General features: G+C 36.3%; 1 protein-coding gene across 4 annotated transcripts in view; it reads left to right on the top strand.

Annotated features, from left to right (window-relative positions):
* The window catches only part of LOC145674817 (protein-L-isoaspartate O-methyltransferase domain-containing protein 1-like), an 82,401-nt gene that overhangs the window by 54,133 nt on the left and 10,532 nt on the right, over positions 1–17,736 (top strand). For all 4 annotated transcript variants that reach the window (XM_081745035.1, XM_081745036.1, XM_081745037.1 and 1 more), the window contains exon 5: positions 6,667–6,820. In XM_081745035.1, coding sequence (XP_081601161.1) covers positions 6,667–6,820 — 154 coding nt within the window. The remainder of the gene's footprint in view (positions 1–6,666; positions 6,821–17,736) is intronic.

Here is a 17,736-nt window from a genome sequence, read left to right as displayed (position 1 = left end):
GCACCTCCATCAACTTGGGAAGCACTACAAATTGGGTCGATGGGTCCCACATGATTTGACTCCGGGCCAGAAGGCAAAAGCGAGCAGACACCTCATCTGAGGAAGAAGCCATTTCTGGACAGGGTGTTAACATGTGATGAGAAGTGGGTCCTGTAAGAAGCTCCACGGCGCTATCATCATTGGTTAGCATCCCATGAACCGGTTCCAAAACAAGCCAAAACCACCACTGCACCAGAAGAAGAAGAAGGTCCTCCTGTGTATTTGGTATACTGCTCACGGCATCGTGCATCGGGAACTGCTACCAGCTGGTCAGAGCATCAATGTAACTGTGTACTGTCAGCAGTTGAGCCGTATTCAGGAAAAACTCAAAACTCTGGAGCCATTACTTCTGAATCGCAAAGGAGTCCTCTTGTTAGAGGACAACGCTAAGCCCCACGTGGCTAGGATGACCCGGGACACCATTCTACGCCTTGGATGGGAAACTATTGCATCCGCCATACTCCGCGGACATTGCACGCTCCGATTATCACCTCTTCCATTCCTTGGACAATCACGTTAGAGGACACCAGTTCAGATTCCTAGTAGAGGTGCAAAATGCACTTGATACCTTCGTCGCTTGACAGCCCACCAAGTTCTATTACGATGGAATCCATAGCCTTCCAGAACGTTGGCAGAAGATCGTCGATACTGATGGGGACTACTTTTGATCTTCCAGATACATCTTAGGTGACATATCGATGTTCGAAGTTGGTGGGTGGAAAAGCGACAGAACTTTCTTGGTTACTTTATACATAGGACAAGTGTTTCTATAGTGCGCTTCTCTGGTGAATCTCTTTACTTTCTTGTCCTTTTTACTGTTCTTCTCATATTTTTAACCACCTTGATGAAGGCTCCAGAAGAGCACCGAAAGCTAGCAAGTTCCAAGGAATCTACAGATATTAAAACGAATTGGTAAATAGTAAACGCCATTTTCGCACACAAAACAAAAGTTCATATTTTTTTATACACTTCCCTCATTATAACGGGCTAAAAGGAAGCAATAGTGATCCGTTGTTGCTGAGTGTCCGTAATTTTCGACACTTAAGTCTGTAATGGTTAATATCTACAATTACATTACGAAAGAATGAGCAAAAATACAGTACTGTACTTTTCCAGTCAAGCATAATAGCCAGTCTGAAAGTGTAAAATTCCGGAAACGCTGGATATATACACTGTAATATAGTAAATGTAATATTTTTAGCTTAAAATCAGGAGGACAGATTAAATTGGCTCCTTCGGAGTTCCTAAAATCAGGACTCAGATTGAATCGCTTGTTTCATTTGTTTAATTAGAACTATCAAATTAAATCGGCTGCTTTAGATTTTTTAAATCAGGACTATCAGATTGAACCGGCTGCTTCGGATTTCGTTTTAAAAATTAGGATTAACAGATTGAAATGGCTACTTCAGATTTTATTTTAAAATTTTTAAATTCAGGAGTATCTGATTGAATTCTGCTTTTGATATTTTAAATAAGGACTATCAAATTGAATCGTCTGCTTGAGATTTTTTAAGTAACAACTATCAAATTGAATCGGCTGCTTCAGATTTTTTTTAAAAATCAGGAAAACTATCAGATTGAATCGGTTGCTTCAGATTTATTTTTTAAAATCACGATCATCATTGAATCGGCTGGTTCAGATTTTTTAAATCAAAACTATCAGGTTGAATCGGGTGCTTCAGATTTTGTAAAAATTAGGACAATCGGATTGAATTTACTTCAGATTTTTTAAAATCAGTACTATCAGATTGAACCAGCTGCTTCAGATTTTAAAATCAGAACTATCAGATTGGATTGGCTGCTTCAGATTTTGTCTTTTTTTTTTTTTTTTTCGAAATCTGTTAAACTGAGATATGTAAAACCGAAGAATGAGTGTAGTACTATTTATGTTGTAATGTAATGTACCGTAAACTGGGGTTACTTGGAAAGTTTGTTTTTCTTTTTCATACTATCCCTTGTTATTTTTTGCAATTATTTTTTCTTCTTCTTGTGATGTTTCTAGAGCTTAGCCCATTTACTTTTTCTTGCAGTCATAACGAAATTTCACTGAGACTGAAGCCTCCCAGGAGCCAAATTGTGCTGTTTCCTAGTAACCCCACTTTTGATGCTACTTGAAAAATATATATCTTTTCATAGTAATAAGAGCTGCGTGAAAGATAGGACTATTTGGGAAGAATCACTTGCAAGATCACGCCTTTCCTAAAAAGATTGATGTACAACATGCCTATGTTTTTTTTTTCATAGTAATGTATTCCTAGGCTGTTTCAAATAAAAAAAAGAGACTTTTTTTTTAGTTAAACAATAAATTGTTGAACCAATCTAAACTAACTACAGGGTTAAACTTGTCTTCCTGAAGGCCTACAGAACCAGTTAAAAAAAAAAAGTTTTTGCAATATACATTTATAAAGAGCAGTTTTTCAAACAATGCAAGGGAAATTTTGGCAAATACCAGTACACGCATAAGCTCTTGAGACTTCTTTAAGACACTAAAACATGCTCTACATAATTTTATGAAATTTGTGTATGTATCAGATCAGTAATTGCTTTACATTGGTTTACAAAATTACTGGTACTATTTTTACAAGTGTACATTTATGTTAACTCTTTGCAAAAGTATCATATGGTTAGAGGTCCGCGCGGATACAAAATATCGCATCCGCAGCATCTCTGTCCGCACCCGCACCCGCAGATAATGAGTTAACAAATATGTATAACTTACATATTCTATAATGCACGTAGTTTTCTGAATCAAACTAAACAATATATTATATCAGTGTCCTCGTGATCGAATACCAACTACGATAAATAAAATGCAATATAAACCGTGCAGATACAAATTAGAAATTAATGTACGATTTATGTACTTACCCAAGATCTTCAAATACAGATATCGGACCAAAATAATGCCACGTAGGTAATATTCCCTCTGTTGACTAATTTTAGAGCACGTCACCAAGTTTTTAAACTTGATAATTACTCATAAAAAGGGGACATTTGTTCTAAACACAAAGGCGAAATAGAAATAATCGTTATTAAGAAATAAAAATTAATTACGGGACTGCAAACACATCCATATATCCCCAACTGACACTAGCACCAGTAATTGCACTAAATTTAAAAAAATAAGTGAAAACTAACAACGCAATACAATGCATGCTTTCACGACCAAGCTCCTTCGTGGCTAAGCGGTTAGCGTACACGCCTTTGGTGTGGGAGACCCGGGTTCAATTCGCGGCAGGAGCTCATGTGGTTCGGATTCCACGTTATTCAGTAGGTCCACGTCTCATAGCCTCGCTGCTGAACGGGACGTTAAACTCCAAAGCAACTCAAGCTTTCACGACCACGCTTTTACGGAAACTGGAAGTGAAAATACGCGTAACTTCGAATACAAATAGGAAGTCTATACCGTTAAATTCGGGAAGAGGCAATGGAGGAAGTTTAGAATTTACTGCTTTCCTTTGCAGCCCTCACTCATTGTTGGACACATTAGAGTAGGAGAAACAACGCATTGGTTGTTCTTTCTTTCTTTACCAGAGGCCCAGAACATACATACATATACTCATACACACAAGAAGAGAGAGAGAGAGAGAAAACAATTGCTGTTATAAAACTCCAATCCCTCGGAATGTTCAATGATGTCCGTGATACCTCTCCGAAGAGAGAAATCTGTGGGATCGCAAATGTGCGTTCAGTATCTCCTGTACTTCAAAGGAAACAGTGAAGAAGATTTTTTTTTTTTAAGAGAGATGGAAAGAGAAAGATGAGCGTATGATGTGATTTGTTTACTATTTCGGTGACCTACGCGCTTCTCCAGTTTGTCACAAAAGGCAAAGATAATTCTGCTGACCAGTTTTCAGTTTATGGGAGGGGATGCGGTGTTTTAAATTAGGGTTTTGGTTCCTGACCTCTAAGGCTAGAAAAACTATTTGAAGACATTTCTTCCTCTTCAAGGCGAATGGTCTGAAAATTTTCAGCTTTATCAGAGGGGCTTTGGCGGCAATTATTTTTCTCCTTTACAGTAAATAGCGGTACTTGAGAAGTAGCGATGGGGCGTGTCGTTTCTTTCTGGTTAGGTCAGAGATGTCATTCACCTACAAAACGGCTGCTAAAAATATTGAAAACAGCTATAAAAGAACAACTCTCTCGTGTCATTTTTTTAAAGTCCTTTTGCTATCACTGAGTCACAAGCTTCAAACACACTTGTATTTTGATTTTAGTATTTTTCAACTGGTTTTAAAACTTTTAATTCAAAACGAACGTTTCTAGTGCTCTTTTCATCATTATCAGTAAATTCACAGCATTTTTTTTAGGTAGAAAAAAATGTAGGAAACATTATCCGCAACTTTATCCGCTATCCGCACAGAAAAGATATATATCCGCAAATACCCGTTTTAATGCGGATATCCGCATCCGCGCAAACCTCTACATATGGTACTATGATAATAATGATAATGAAACACAGTACGATAAGGACAAAAATTCACATATTAAAATTCTTTGCTGCAAAGTCATATGGAAAAACAACTTGTTCTCTGCGGATGTAGGTATGTTCGTTCAAAACTTCAATAATGTCATCGTTGTCGATCCCTTGATCAATATCACCATTTGTAGTAGAAAAACGGAAAGAAAAGAAAGAAAAAAAAAAAAAAGTAGCCACAGATTCTCCCAGGAAGGAAGTGGAAAGGTAAAACCAATTCGTCTTATTAGGAAACTTCTGAAAGCAATGATATTTGGCAAATCAGGTAAAAATCACTTTTCATTACGGAAACACAGGGACAATTTACAGAAAATTCAAAAAAAAAAAAAAAAAAAAAGTATCAATTGCTGTGAGAATTTTTAGACCAGTTTATAAGTAACACACAGCACTTAACCATCCATATTCTTTCTTTTAGGTGCCTACTTTTCATTGGTCTGGAAGAAAACGACTTATCTGTAGTAGTTCTCTCATTGTTATACCATATAACACAGAAAAATGTCAGTTTTCCAAGTAGCCCCAGTTTACGGTACTTCAGTACATGTTGATAAAAGTGATATTTTTCTTTTATACAAATGTATTTTATTTTTATGTATAAACATGGGAACAGTCAATATAGAAATATCGTAGTATCACTGTCTTTGTTATTGTTCGTAAGGTGCGTTGTTGGTTTCAAAACATGGAAAATATCCTCAGTTTTCTACTGTAACTGACTAACACTCGATTGTTACCTTCTTTTCCTGTAGTGACAGTTATTAAAGTTTCTATTATCATCCTTTTTACAACCCAAGAATCTTTCCAAAATAATGACGTATAGCACATTGTAAATTGTTAACAAGATTTTGATTTATAATATATAAACAAATGGATAAAGTCGTTTTCGAGAAATTGCTTTTTTCTTTTTCTTTTTTATTTTCACCATCCAGTAAACTACCCCTAGTTCTGGGAGTAAGGAAAAATTCGACGACCCCCCTTCCTCAGGAATCTTGTTTCAGAGAGTTAATGTGGATAAATGATGAACACCTGAAAGATACTTAGAAAACTGGTGTTTTTTCATCTCTTGATTTTGAACAATAATAGATAAAGATGTGAAAAAGTGAAACAAAGATACGAATAGCTATTACGTTAGTGTGTTCTTTGATTGAAGATGTGGGAAACCTGATTATTTTTCAAGATGTAAAAGCTGGCGTACTTCTCAAAAATCTTACATATTTGCCTTAATAGCAATATTGCATTCGAAAGAACAAGTGAAATCTGTGAATGACGGACGCCGATAGGACATGATTATTTGTCTATAAATGACAAGTGTCTGTTACAGGGAAGATGAACGAAAATTTAGATTATTCACAGCTCACATAGTAATTGTAGGGAATATACAGTAAGTGCAGGAGATAGATGTGAAAGCTTGTCAAAGTACTGTGCTCAGTATTCCAATTACTGGGTAGGATATTCACCTTTGTAAAGAAACAAGTATCGCTGAGGGAAGGTTTATGTGGGTTGCAGAATGTTCAGTGTCTAATTATAATAATGTATGGTAATTTCTTTCTCTAGTACTTGCCACACTCCTGCAAAAATGTCTTTAATTGGCGTTGTGACTGTACTAAAAGTAGGAGCAATGCAGTAAGAGCATGCAACATTATTATTAAATACTGAAAATTTAATATGGACAGAGAAATATCGAGCTGAACTCATAACTGTTTTGTGTTGTGGGACACCAGATTGTCTTACGACGAAGAATTTTTATTTTATTTATTTATTTATTTATTTTAAAGAAAGGGATTTTCTGTCTAGTGTATTACATCATATAGTGTACTATATTTTCAAAATAAGGTAAGTATTTTCTGTGCTAGGTACGTATGAATTGCGAATAATTCCTGTCCGTTATGAAAAAGTTACTACAACCTTGGGAGAGAATGAAGATTGTCTGTGTTCGTGACAGAGAGATTTCTGCCTCTTAATGATACATGTATTTTTGCTGGAAGAAAAATATTCGTGGAGGGTGTTTCTTAATGAAGGTTTCCTTGTATTTACCCTGTAACTGTCTATAATGATTGATAGTTAAAAAAAAATAAGTAAATAAATAAATAAAATAAAACAATGTGTTTACTGTTTTCAGTGTCTAATTATAATACATTCTCTGTTTCTTTTCTTAGGTTGGAGGAGTGTTAGTTATGCCACTTAACGATCAACTTCTGCAGATAACTAGAACCTCTGAGACCACGTGGGATGTGAAATCTGTCTTGCCTGTATCGTTTGCTTCCCTTGTAGTTCCTACAGCGGCTGAAGAAATTGAACCAGTTAAATTGCGTAAGTATGAACGTGTGCTATCTTATTGGTAGTCAGGAAAGATTCGATCACCTAGTAATGTTTTGATTTTTTTTTTAACACATTGTCTGTCATTTAATAGTAGTCTCGTTTTTTGGCTAAACATTTTTAGATTCAAATGTGCTCGACTTGTCTTTTGTTCTAAACACACTACCTCAAACATTCTGTCATGTTTCTTTGAAGTCCCTGTTGGAAATATGTCACTGTTGTCCTGAGTCAACCTCTCAACATTGACTCCATAAAACTTAAGGCACGTGTTCGTTCATGGCTGTTCAATGCCTCCTATCTTAAATCAGCAGAGTATCCGCGGTATCATAGAACACGCCCACCAGTATCAACATAATGTTCTAGTAATGGTTAATTCGGAAAAACAGTTTCTTACCTTGTTTATACTGCAAGTACTGGATTTGTCAATTTTATCGGCAGAAATACCTGAACTACCACTAGCAGTATTGTCTTCTGGAAAAACTTGCCTCAGTGTAAATGTGGTTTGTACCCATCTTCTGTCTTCTTGAGAAATTTGCTTACACATGATTTATTTTAAAAACAAAGAAATCCTATGCACAGGTTTTATTGTATTTTCACGTAGATGTCTTCTACCCGATGCGTACTGTTCTAGCATAAGTCCACGTTTTAACACAACCATATTAATAGCTCCTAACTTCATACAAAGAAATGGCACCTTTTGTTCAACACCGCGATACAACATGAATTGAGTTCGGATCGTGTCGGAACCGAAACTCACTGGATACACACGAAAACGTGGATAACGTAATTACAGTAGAGCGTCGATTATCCGAACGTCGGTCAACCGAACGACCGCTTAACCGAACTGTGTACTCGCTCGCACCTGTTACTCTCCCACCCTACCGTCCATCATCCCCCTCACTGCCAAACCAAGTTTCCCACAGTAGTCGCCGCACTGAGCCACCGCTGGCGGAACATTGCTTCTAATGGGGCCTTCATAAGGCGCTGCTGACCGGCCAAGCCGCCAGTCGCTGTGTTTCAACAATCAACACACTTCTGTCGGTTTGGCACTGGCTGTAGAAGTACAGTCCAGTACAGTACAGTACAGTACAGTACAGTTCGATTATCCGAAAAAACCAGTTTTCCGAACACCCATGTCCCCCAATTACTTCGTATAATCGACGCTGTACTGTACTTCTGCTCATTCAACATGCGAGAATCCAGAGCAGCCGTTGTAGTAGGTACCCTCTTCGAGAAATGAACTGTATGTCTACCACCATCCTCAACATAATTTTTCATTATCCATCTGAATTTAAGACGTGCAACATTGTTGTTAGAAAGGAAAGACACAAATCATTGGTAAATGAGCACATTACAGTCTTGTTACAATACACTTAAATCATTCTAGGACTTTCTCAAACGTTCCACCGTGTTTTTCTGAATTCTCTTCAGCATCTAAAAAACCAGAGCATTCGTTGAAAGTGGTTATGTTTTCTATAAAATGATCCTAATTGTGTAACAGTGGATAATTCAATAAACATCGCATCAAAAAAGGAATCTGCCCAGCCAAAAGAGAAAGACATGGGTCTCAGAAGAAAATACCGGGTTATTGAGAAATTAAAACCAAACATGAAGTACAAAAGGACGTTCGGTTTATATCAGCATTGCACTGCTATTTGGGGAACGACGGTAGAACGACTCGTCTGCTATCGTGAGCAATAGTATGTCTGAAGTTGTAGGTGGGTGAATGTCGCCAGTGGTGCCTAAATTAAACTAGTACTTGGAAGAACATGTCATGGACTGTTTCCATGTTCATTTATCCTTAACGCAAACATGGTGAATTGGTGTCGCGAGAATAGGTTCACTTTGTCATGGCCTGCATACCACTGGGAAACAGCCTGTTGGACCTCGTTGTCCGACGAAAAACGTTGTTCCTGCAGGTGTTTCCACTGCATGTTTCACTCACTCAGTTATTAAAATTATTGATATCGCTTCGTTACAGAAGAAACGATGGACAGGGTAAGATTGATGTTATGGAGAAAAATGAAAAAAATTATGTTAATTCAGTACTATTAAGGAAATTGACCTTGGGTATACAACTAGATCAGCAGTAAGGAAATGTACAGAGGTTAATGGAAAGAAAATACTGTGTTTTCGTAAACAAGTTCGTGAATGCTATCAGCTTTTAGTTTACAAACTGCAACAGAAGTCTCCGTTAAAGTATTCCCTTACAAATGCACTGAGTTTTTTAATTCCTTCACCGTTGCTATTCACAGGAAGAAACTGTTGAATAAATGAGAGCAACGTTCGAAGTTTTAATGCAGAGTATATTTTCTCAGCGTTCGATGCAGAAAAGGCAGACAGAGAATACAAGACTCGAGTAGGTCATATACATGTGCGATAGAAAATGGAATATTAAAAATGAAGTGAACACAGATTTAATGATTTTTGGATGAGTGTCTTATGACCAAATAATATATATCTATGCAAGATTGTAAAGATGTGCCTAATTCTTTCCCACGGCAACGCAGCCTTAGAAAGGAGTTTTTCCGTAAACGAGAAAATAACATAAAGTTTGTCAGATAATTCTTTAGTGGCGCAGCGTGTAGTGTGTGAAGCTGTTAATGTAGCTGGTGGCGTACAGTCCCTACGTATCCCAAAACAGATGATACTATCAATGCGAAAAGCATACGCGCGATGCGAGGAAGCCGAAGAACATCGTAGGAAAGTGATGGCAGAAAAAATAGCAGGGCCGCTGAAAAAAAGAGCACAACAGAGATTCAAGTAACTTGAAGCAAAGAAACAGAAAATCGTGAATCAGTTGTCAGAAGTCGCTACTATAGAAGAAGAAAAGAAGTTGTGTGATTAGATTACATCATTATATATATGAATAAGGAGAAAGTTTTTGATTGGGTAAGATTTTGCACACTTTTTCATTACATTTTAACCTTTCTTAACTTTACGATTTTTTCTTAGGTCGGGAAAAATATGGAAATGGTTGGGAAAAGTCGGGAAAATGTCAGGAAATTGCTAAGAGAAATTTGCTAGATACCCTGTAACAAACACTTCGCTTACGGTTACTGTGTTGCTCCGACTGACCTCAAATGGCGCAGCGGGGTTCCCCACAGGCGTCATTATGCTCCGCCCCTCTCTTCCTGTCTAGGTAGATAACTTATTAAATACCCCTCGTAAATTATATATTAACATTTTTTCCCAAAGAAACTTAAAGAGAATTGAGAAAAAAACAACGTAAAAATACACATGGGTTCAAGTGGGTTGGTACTTTTCAAATCTTGATGGATACCAGTTGCAGCTACCATATCGGTGTCATATACCAGTTGCAGCTGCCATATAGAAGACCAGTGATGATTTGGGCGTGTGACTTCAAGCTTTGTCTTTGTGCAGTTCCACATGGTGGAGGTAGGCGAAATGCAATGCTGGTATTTCGTTTATGTAAACTGGGATAGGGCATAACTTTGGTAATAAGCAGGATGGTTTTTTTCGTTCTTACGAACTTTTAACGTCCCTCTTTTGGCAAAAGTCTAGAACAAAAAGCAAAACAACCATAATACAGTTTAAGAAAGTTTCCGTGCATTGACGCACAAAGTTACATTGATCGTTTTCATGAACATCCCTGTATGTAACGGACGCAGGGGCGGATCCAGGACCGACTTCTGGGGGTGGGGGTTGTCATACTGCTATTTTTAAGGGCTCCATGGGATGGGTTTTATTTATATATATAAAATAAGAAAGTTCCTCTTCTGGGGTGGGGGCGATTGCTCCTCCCCCGGATCCGCTCCTGAACGGACCATACTTTTCCAGTCACTTAGGTAGACCAATTCTTCTTGCATTGTCGATTGGTGGGTGAGAAAGATCGAGTTTTGTTACTGCACAGCATTAAGACTTATTGTGTTTTTCTTTAAATTCAGTAACCAAAGGTCCAGTACTTCACCCTGATTCATGGTATCGACGATGTATTCAGTTGATCTAATTGACAAATTTTGATTAATTGTATGACATTTCCTGCTTCGTAACATAAGAATTGTTAGTGATAGCAGTTTCTGTTTCCCAGTCAGTTCGTCTCGTATTTAAATCATCTGTAATAGTAGTGTGGGAGGAAAATCAATGTAAACATAGTAAAAGTGGTTTATTATCAGGAATTAAAATATTTTATTATTAATACGATGGCAGTTCGAAAAGAAAACGACATTTGGTTATAAGTGACATACACTCGCAGATAGAAAACTATTGGAAAAGTACAGCATTTCATTATTTTTCAACATAGTCATCATTCAATAGTCATCATTTATCACGACGTTTTAACAAGATTTGAAATTCCTTCTGCAAAGAAATCTCCTGCCTAGGAATGAAGCTACCCGCTAACAACATTGTGAAGCACAGTGTCATTGTCGACGCAAGCCACTGTTTCATGTACCTGAAGAAGTGCACGAGTTCACTGCTGACTACAGATGAACGCCCATTTCTTGCCGCACCTTGTACGTCAGTTCGTCCATCTTTAAACATGCAACACCATTCACGTATGACACCTTACACGCATTACGTTTGATCCGTAAACACCACACAGTTCGCGATGAATCGCAGCTACCAAAATTTTTTTTTTCACACTCAGAAATTGTATTACCGCACGTACTTCACATTTGGCGGGTTTTTCTATTGAAACGTTCATTTTCAATTGTTTTAACGCACGAGTGAACTGCCAATACAACCTTCTTCCACTGTTTACTGTCTACTGAACTACTGTACACAGCGTCACAGGACTGACGTCACTCTTCCCGGACATTTCTCGCACATGCGCAGACGGAGTTTTTCTTTCTTTCTTTCTTTCTTTCTTTCTTTCTTTCTTTCTTTCTTTCTTTCTTTCTTTCTTTCTTTCTTTCTTTCTTTCTTTCTTTCTTTCTTTCTTTCTTTCTTTCTTTCTTTCTTTCTTTCTTTCTTTCTTTCTTTCTTTCTTTCTTTCTTTCTTTCTTTCTTTCTTTCTTTCTTTTTTTCTTTCTTTTTTCTTTCTTCTTTTTTTCTTTCTTTCTTTCTTTCTTTCTTTCTTTCTTTCTTTCTTTCTTTCTTTCTTTCTTTCTTTCTTTCTTTCTTTCTTTCTTTCTTTCTTTCTTTCTTTCTTGGTTATAAAGATAATAAGAAATAATCTGGAAGATAATAATCTTTCTTTCTTTCTTTCTTTCTTTTTTTCTTTCTTTTTTTCTTTCTTTTTTCTTTCTTTTTTCTTTCTTTTTTTCTTTCTTTTTTCTTTCTTTTTTCTTTCTTTCTTTTTCTTTCTTTCTTTCTTTTTTCTTTCTTTCTTTTTTTCTTTCTTTTTTTCTTTCTTTTTTCTTTCTTTTTTTTTTCTTTCTTTTTTCTTTCTTTCTTTTTTTCTTTCTTTCTTTTTTTCTTTTTTTCTTTTTTCTTTCTTTCTTTTTTCTTTCTTTTTTCTTTCTTTCTTTTTTCTTTCTTTCTTTCTTTTTCTTTTCTTTCTTTCTTTCTTTTTCTTTTTTCTTTCTTTCTTTTTCTTTTTCTTTCTTTCTTTTTCTTTTTTCTTTCTTTTTTCTTTTTTCTTTCTTTTCGCAATTTATTTCGTTCCTGAAGGAATGTTCCTTTGTGTTCAAACCAGGGTGGATTGATTTAAATCAGTCTGATTTAAATCACGATTTTAATCAAGATTTAAATCACTTGATTTTTTAAATAAAAATCGTTGATTTAAATCAAATTCCGAAATGAATTAATTTAAAGTGAAAGTAAGTAAAATCCCGTTTCTCTTCTGTTATTTTGATTATGGAAGATAATAATCATAATACAATGAGACTCAAATGTATGTAAGCACAGTATGAAAACGAATATCATATAGGGAACGATCAGGGAAAATCCCGTTTGAACGGGTTACGGGTGAACCCTGCTTTCTTCTCTTTGTAACACAGGGTTTTAAAATTTTTATTCCAACGGGGACATTTAAGATGAAAACTCTTTTGTGTCCACGTCTATTTGTTTGTTTCCAGATAATAGGGGCGTATTTAGAGGGGTCCGATCCCCTCTCCGAAACAAACAAAAAAAAAAAAAAATTAAAATTTTGGGCGAAATTTATGTACTAAATACATAGAAGTTCCTCGGGATCGTAATACGACAAATTTTGGATGCGTTAAAATATCGAATAATAAATACTTTTGATAAAGTGGATACTTGACCCTATTGCAGAACATGCCGCGATCTGCGATGTGATCGCAGAAAATTTGCCGCGCCTGTGCAGAAAAAAATGTCAGAGGAAATAAAATAGCCAACAGAAAAGTATAAAAACGTGCGCGGCAAATTGCTATGTATAGATGTCTTAAATGCACAGACAACTCACATTTGAACTGTTTTTCACGTCACACAAAGCATATTTTTAACAATCACAAATGTTTGTTCTTCTGGAACTGATCATCTTGATTTTTTTTATTTTGGAATTCCTGCAAGAATTCGTGTTATTATTCAGTTCAAAATCTCTTGTCGTCGCGAATTCTGTCGAGGAATTTGAAGCTTAAAATATATAAAACTATAATTATGCCTGTTGTGCTGTATGATTGTGAAACATGATCGCTTACGCTGAGGGAAGAACGCAGACTGAAAGTATTTGAGAATAAAATCCTGAAACGAATATTCGGAACCAAAAGGAAAAGGAAATGAGGAATGGCGAAAACTTCATGATGGGGAACTGCATAATTTATACCATTCACCAAACATTTTTAGGGTCATCAAATCTTGGAGGCTCAGGTGGGCAGGACATGTAGCTAGAATGGAAAAAAGTAGGAACGCTTTCAAAATGAAATGAAATGAAATTTTTGAGTTTTACGTCCCACGGTTATGCCGGTGAGGCTAAAGGAGACTGTGATGATGAGTAATGAATGAAATGGTGGAATGAAGAAAGTGGGAGGAAACGGGAGAACCCCGAGAAAACCCACGCACACGGTGTTTGTCCACCACAAAGTTCACTTAGCGAGGGTTGGGATCGAACCCGGGACCCCAAGCACCAGAGGTGAGAACGCTTTCAAAGTTTTAACTGGAAGTCCAATCGGTAAACGACCATTAGGAAGACCTAGGCGCAGATGAGAGGACAATATTAAGATGGATCTCGCAGAAATAAGAATACAAAATAGACACTGGATTCAGTTGACTAAGGATAGAAGTCAGGAGAGCTTTTGTGAACATGGCATTGAACCTTCGAGTTCCATAGGTCATAGAGTGAGTTAATTAATTTTAGGCGAAATTTATGTACTTTATATGTATTTCGTGCCGCTAGCTAGTTCCAACTGTTTAAAAATATGCCCCTGCCAAATATCAGTAACTTTCGTGAAAAGAAAAGTGTCATGTTGATAAACATTGCTGTACTTTTTCCTTAATGCTTAAGAAACATTGTTTGGGATTGAAATAGGTTAACGATTGGGAATTAATTCAAAATTAAAACCCAATACTTTCACTTAAATGACATAATTAACATTTAATACTATTTCCTAATGTTTTTTCTTCAGTTCGCGACTTATATTATACGAAGAAAAATATTTGATTTAAATCAAAAAAATCGATTTAAATCAAAAAAATCAACAAAAATGATTTTTTTGAAAAAAATCATGATTTTTTTCCACCCTGGTTCAAACCATTCCCGTTTTTATAATACAAGTTCCTCATATCATTTTTGTTTATACTATTTTAGTAAGAAAAACAAATTTATATACTTGAATTTTTCTCATTTTATTCACTCGTTTTAGATTTTTGTAACTTTATTTGGAGGCCTCCCATAAATCTGGTGAACGATACATCATGTGGTTACACATTTGAATTGCACACAGTATTAAGTTCATTTTCTTGGGCACTAACATAAAATGGGAAATAACTGTTAACATTTAATATTTAATTTAATGCATTTTCCAACTTTCACAAACTCAATCAGGGCGGTAATTACAAGGGAGAGGGATTTTCACCCTCAATCACTTTTTCATCCCTTCCAAAGAAGCTAACTGAACCATCCATGCCAGGAATGCTTGTTCTCTCCCCTTTAAACCATGTTTAGTGATAAAAAGTTTGAGTATATTATCAAATTCCATGAGTCTTTGCCCTTTTATGTAAATTAATCTGCTAGGTGTGTGCCAAAATGAAAAATGTAAACTATTCAATTTTGACTTCCCATTTTATCTTTTAGCTACCACAATATACGTATTCTTTTCCCCTGTTTTCACCATCGCGAACTTTAACTATTTCATTGTGTGCATATAGTTATTATTTGCTGTCATATTATAACCCCTAAGTTTGTCGTCGGAGATAAATTTGGGTGACGACGTCATACTAACTACGTATAACAAAGTCATGCATGGATTTGAAAACGTTTCACTTTGTACATATTTACAATCCTATACTCAAGCACATCCGGGAAAAAGGTACAGGTGTCTCGGCGATATAGATCTTACAGTTAACTAAGTTAATGAGTTTGGTTTGTTTCTGTGTACTTCTCTTGGATATTTCCGCTTCAGGCGTTTGGTACCAACCTTCCGCTCACTGTTACCTACACTTGTGTTTTGTTGTGATGAACTATATAAAGTTGTTTCATTAATCATCTTGGTTGTGTTTACGTTCTTCCCTTATCCTGTGTTGCTTGTTTGGTGATACAGTATCCACAACTTCCGCAATTTTTTTCTGCGTGTTTTCACTCGATATTAATTCATTCAGTTTTGTGTAATTTTTGCTTTAAGCAATTCATATTTTTCACTCTACCACAACATATGAAAGAACATCTATTATTTCTGTTCAGGTTCATACGTGCATTGTCATCTGAATGTTCATTTTCACTTATTTCACAGTTCGAATTCTTGCTCTGATTGTGTTTCATGGTATGCTTTTTTAGTATATGAGAGATCATTGTGGTGTCGTCCGTGTTCCTTATACAATTTTAACATTTATCTACCATTACACCCCTTTTCTAAGTACATACCATACTTTGTGTGTCCAAATTTTAGGTGGGAGGCACAGTTGCTTAATAGTAGAGCGCTCACTTCTGATACAACCGGCCCCCAGTTCAGTCCCAAGCATTTAGGTTTGTAGTGGACAACATCGGAGTTTTCTGGAGATTATTCCACCAATCATTTTTTGATCATTCCGTTACGTTAATTCATACGTCTCCTTTGGCTAAAAAGCATAATCGTAGGACTATGTAACATATTTTGATATAACTTATATAAAGTTTGCCCAAATGAAAAGGAGTGTACGGATATCTAAAGAATAGTTCATTACAGGACATGTGAAGTACAGTTAATGTGTAATATTACGTCTATAGATAATTGCCATTGATCGCAGCACATAGAAAGACAGTGGATGGCTTCAGTGGACCGTTGACCTTTCAGTGACTTACTTAAAGGGTCGAAGATATGGTAGTCATATTCGGAGATAACGAGGAATCACAACGTGGGCCTGCCTGGGTCGTAGCAAGTCCGTGATGCTTTCATGTTCTGCCTAATAACGCTGAAATCAACGGAATGTGATGCAACGTGCGATATAATGTTGCTCATTGTACACCTTCTGCATCCTGTCCTGTGATAATCTCTGGAGGTTACAGGTTACACCCCTTCTACGCAAGGAATCGAATAACACCTTGTTGCGCTGATCAGGAGGAATCCATAATGCATCGAGTGCACTAAATAGCTTTCCCCAACTAAAGAAACAACAGACAACGTCGTTCGCCACAATTGCTAACTGGGAATCATTTATAGGGAAATATATTTCACTCCTTCGATTAGATACAACGTCACTACAGTTAGTCTTTTTTCACTTGGGCAACCCTTATATTTGTGAATGCTATTAACTAGTAATATATACAAAACTTAAGTGAATTGCTTTATTGAAATTGATGTTTGTACCTTTCTGTAATATCTTCCCATATTCTATTGAGGTTACCTGTGTCTGTATAATATTAACTGTAGTTTTATTATTAACTAGAACCGACCTTGGTGTATGTCTATCGTTTATTATTTGCCAAACTTTTGTATGGGTACTCCCGTCTTCCTCAGCGGTGACTTCGTACAGCATCGCCGTAAATATATATCTCATGCTATAGATCACTCATGAAATGAAATATTTCAGTTTAACGTCCCACTATTATGCGCTTTAGGTTAAAGGAGACGATGGTTAAAGCAAGCGAATGATGATGGAAGAATTGGTGGAATGAGAAAGTGGGAGGAAACTGGATTACCCTGGGAAAACACACGGACGCGAAAACTCAAACTTGGCCTGGGATCGAACCAGTGACCCCACGCACCAGAAGAAGCGCTCGACCACTAAGCCACTGTGTCCCCTAGATCACTCATGGTATCACTCGTTATACAGGGTCCATCCTTAACCCTATATTGCGCAATTTATTAATTGTTTCGGGAAAAATATTTAGATGTTTTTTCTTACTGTATTCGCGTATCTAAACCAAACTAATAATAAATTTTGACTTTCACATTTACCATATGACGTCAGTAGAATTGTGTATTTGAATTAACATTGCGCAATTATGAACCTTATTTGTTTAACTTTTCATTGATATCCAATACAGAATTTTTTAGACGTTACAGACTTGCTTTACACCTAGTATTGCGCAGATTTTCATAACATACTTTAGTAAACAATATGTATTCTAAGGTATACTGAAACATAGTATGTTTAATCTGAAATTAGTAACATATCTTTCATGGATCACACCTATTATGTATAGAATGACAGTAAACAATTTTTCTTTGAAGTGAAACACAATGCCGTAAGACATGTTATTAGCAACTTGGCGAATTCTATAGGATGAACTCCAATACAATCTTGTCTTTGGTATGCGAAAATGGACATGAACATTACGGTTCCTAAATATTTCTAATTCCAACTTAGTTAGTTCCAAAGGTTTATTGGGGTCCTTCTGGTTAGAATATAAA

The sequence above is a fragment of the Thermobia domestica genome, chromosome 18, assembly GCF_964235325.1.
Source record: "Thermobia domestica chromosome 18, izTheDome1.hap1.1, whole genome shotgun sequence".
Lineage (NCBI taxonomy): Eukaryota > Metazoa > Arthropoda > Insecta > Zygentoma > Lepismatidae > Thermobia > Thermobia domestica.
Note: the sequence above shows the minus strand (reverse complement) of the source record. Positions and strands in the feature narration are given on the sequence as shown.